We start from the raw sequence: 3,598 nt of genomic DNA on the forward strand, positions 1-3,598 counted from the left end.
TCCAAGTACTCCACAGCGTGGCTGGCAAGAAAGGGTATAAAAGAAGAAAAACTAACGGCATGGCCACCTTGTTCACCTGATCTGAACCCCATTGAGAACCTGTGGTCCATCATCAAATGTGAGATTTACAAGGAGGGAAAACAGTACACCTCTCTGAACAGTGTCTGGGAGGCTGTGGTTGCTGCTGCACGCAATGTTGATGGTGAACAGATCAAAACACTGACAGAATCCATGGATGGCAGGCTTTTGAGTGTCCTTGCAAAGAAAGGTGGCTATATTGGTCGCTGATTTGTTTTTGAATGTCAGAAATGTATATTTGTGAATGTGGAGATGTTATATTGCTTTCACTGGTAAAAATAAATAATTGAAATGGGTATATATTTGTTTTTTGTTAAGTTGCCTAATAATTATGCACAGTAATAGTCACCTGCACACACAGATATCCCCCTAAAATAGCTAAAACTAAAAACAAACTAAAAACTACTTCCAAAAACATTCAGCTTTGATATTAGTGTGTGAATGTGTGTGTGAATGGGTGGATGACTGGATATGTAAAGCGCTTTGGGGTCCTTAGGGACTAGTAAAGCGCTATATAAATACAGGCCATTTACCATTAATGAGTTTTTTGGGTTCATTGAGAACATGGTTGTTGTTCAATAATAACATTATTCCTCAAAAATACAACTTCCCTAATAATTCTGCACTCCCTGTATTATATTACATTATATCCTCTTACACATTAGAGCCACAACAGGACCCACTAGAACATGGGAACAAGTAAAAGTGAAATATAAGAATATTCTACAGAATGGTAATATTTATCTCTTATATTGCTTTTAGTCTCTTGAAAAGAGACCCTGAAATAATCTGTTTGTTTGTTTATAACAGCAACCAAGAAAAGGGCAGAGCAAAAAAAGACAGGTGGTGGTCCTGCACCCCCTCGTCAACAAGTTGGTTAAGTAAATAATACCCTCACGGGAAAATCGATATCTCTCTATGAGCACACTGTCGCACTGAGCTAAAGGATCCTGTCTATCCCGCAATATATGCTGAATTCTGAGGACTCTCCTTATCAATCTTGCACCTTCCGCAATGGGTTGCTCGCGTACAAACGGACAGGACATGGCTGCGACAGGCTTCCCAAATCCACCTTCGCTTTTATAGCCGTGGTCTCTCATCTTGATTACACGAAGTAATTTACTATTACTACTCTAAAATATGAATTACATCTGAAATAATCAAATACATGAAATAGAATGATTAATAGTACATTTCCATTTTTTTAGGAAATGACCTGTATGTATCTGTATGAAATCAATAAAAGAATCAAATACTGCATTATCTTTAGTTACATTGATAATATTTATTTATGGAAAAATAGTGGAAAAATATTGCTGTTGCTTTTGTATAAATGAAGCGGACATACCTGAGTGGCCGCGATCTAATCCTGTTTACATAAAGTAAGCCTGCTCCCAAGCAGGTTTACGCTTACGGATCTGTTGCTATGACAGCAAGTCCCGGATCACGCGAAATCGTCAACAATCAAATCCAGCTAACTTACTTGGCGAGGTACGAAGAACGGACCCCTGCATGATCAGGCTGATGTTTGCACAGAGCAGATAATGAAGTGAATGTTTTTGCACATTGGTAACAGTGAAACAGTTTATTTACAGCGTGGAATCGTTTGTGTTTGGAGTATGAACTGAGATTCCTGAAGCTCTTGTCACACTGGTCAGAGCTGAAGTTCGCTTCCATGTGTGTACAATCATGTTTGTTACGATGACCTGATTGTGAGAAGTTTTTGTCACAGTGTCTGCACTTGTATGGTGTCTCTCCTGTGTGGATTTGCTAATTCTTGTTCGTTAAGCTCACGTGCAGTGGTGAAGGATGACCCACACTAGTCACAGATGTGCTGTTTGACCCCACTGTGGAAGAGTTCATGTATTTTTAATGTACTTGGTGTGTGGAAGCCTCTCCCACATTCTTTGCAGTAGTTCATTTTGTCTCCAGTGTGTCTACGTTGATGCGGTTTAAGGTCCCGTTGATGATTGGAGGTTTTTCCACAAAAGGTCACAGAGAAACGTTTTCCCACCACCACAGTGACAACAGGGTTGAGAACTGGATCCATCTGTGTTGCTCTGCTTCTAAACAATGACAGCGTAAGTGATCTCTGCCAATGTCCAACTACGTTTTACTGTTTGCATTATAACACTCAGCTTACCAAGCGAAAATGACTCTTCATTTTTCCAAACTGTTCATTCAGTATAACTCCATAAGTTTACTGATCAGACTTGTTCCAAACAATCAGGTTAAAATTACAAGATAAAAAAAATCAATACATCCTCACAGTAACTGCACTTGTAGAGTTAATTTCTGGTGTGGATCTGTTGGTGTTTTTTTCAGGTGATGTGGAACTTTAAAAGTCTTCTCACACAGTTCACTTTTGTAAGGTCTCTCCTCAGAGTGGCTAAACATGTGTCGTTGTAACTGTGCATCTGTTGTAAACAGTTTCCCACACTGATCACAGCAGGAAACATAATTTCCAGTGTAAATCCGTAGGTGAATATTTCGGTACTGTTTGTCACTGAACCTTTTTCCACAAAAATCGCAGCTGTACACCTTAATTCCAGGGTGGGTAACTAGATGCTTCTGTAAGTTTCGACTTTGAGCAAAAGCTTTACCACACAAGTCACAGTAAAATGGTAAATGGACTGGCTCTTATATAGCGCTTTTCTACTCTTCTGAGCACTCAAAGCGCTTTACACAACTTGTGCATTCACCCATTCACACCCATTCGCACAAGCACATTGATCTAAGTGCTTTCTAAGTAACATTCACACACATTCATACTCCGATGGATGCATCGGAGAGCAATTTTGGGGTTAATATCTTGCCCAAGGATATTTGGCATGCAGACAAGGGGAATCGAACCACCAACCTTCCAATCAGTAATGACCTGCTTTACCGCCTGAGCTACAGCCACCCCATGTGCTTAAACTACACTGTGGATGAGTTGGTGTTTTTTTAAGGCTCCAGCCCGGGCAAAAGTCTTTCCACACAAGTCACAGCTGTACGCTTTAAATCCACTGTGGATGAGTTGGTGTTTTTTTAAATCTTCGGCCAGGGTAAAAGACTTTCCACACAAGTCACAGCTGTACGCTTTAAATCCACTGTGGATGAGTTGGTGTCTTTTTAAACTTTGAGCATGGGTAAAAGACTTTCCACACAAGTCACAGCTGTATGCTTTAACTCCACTGTGGATGAGTTGGTGTGTTTTTAAGGTTCCAGCCTGAGTAAAAGACTTTCCACACAAGTCACAGCTGTAAGGTTTAAATCCACTGTGAATGAGTTTGTGTGTTTTTAAGTTCTCTGCCTGGGTAAACCACTTTCCACACAAGTCACAGCTGTAAGGTTTAACTCCACTGTGGATGAGTTGGTGTTTTTTTAAGTCTCCAGCCCAGGCAAAAGACTTTCCACACAAGTCACACATGTAAGGTTTAACTCCACTGTGGATGAGTTGGTGTGTTTTTAAGCCTCCAGCCAGGGTAAAAGACTTTCCACACAACTCACAGCTGTACGTTTTAAATCCACTGTGGAT

The 3,598-nt window shown here is 40.4% G+C and overlaps 1 protein-coding gene across 2 annotated transcripts in view; it reads right to left on the minus strand.

Moving 5' to 3' along the window:
- Positions 1–2,258: 2,258 nt before the first annotated feature.
- The window catches only part of LOC146675722 (uncharacterized), a 4,535-nt gene continuing 3,195 nt past the window's right edge, over positions 2,259–3,598 (minus strand). For both annotated transcript variants that reach the window (XM_085400691.1, XM_085400690.1), the window contains one exon: positions 2,259–3,598. This exon is cut by the window's right edge. In XM_085400691.1, the coding sequence (XP_085256817.1) occupies positions 2,993–3,598 (606 nt within the window). In that variant the 3' untranslated portion in view covers positions 2,259–2,992.

This window comes from Rhamphochromis longiceps, linkage group LG3, assembly GCF_057381845.1.
Source record: "Rhamphochromis longiceps isolate RC_006_pf linkage group LG3, R_longiceps_female_GT1.1, whole genome shotgun sequence".
NCBI classification, from domain to species: domain Eukaryota; kingdom Metazoa; phylum Chordata; class Actinopteri; order Cichliformes; family Cichlidae; genus Rhamphochromis; species Rhamphochromis longiceps.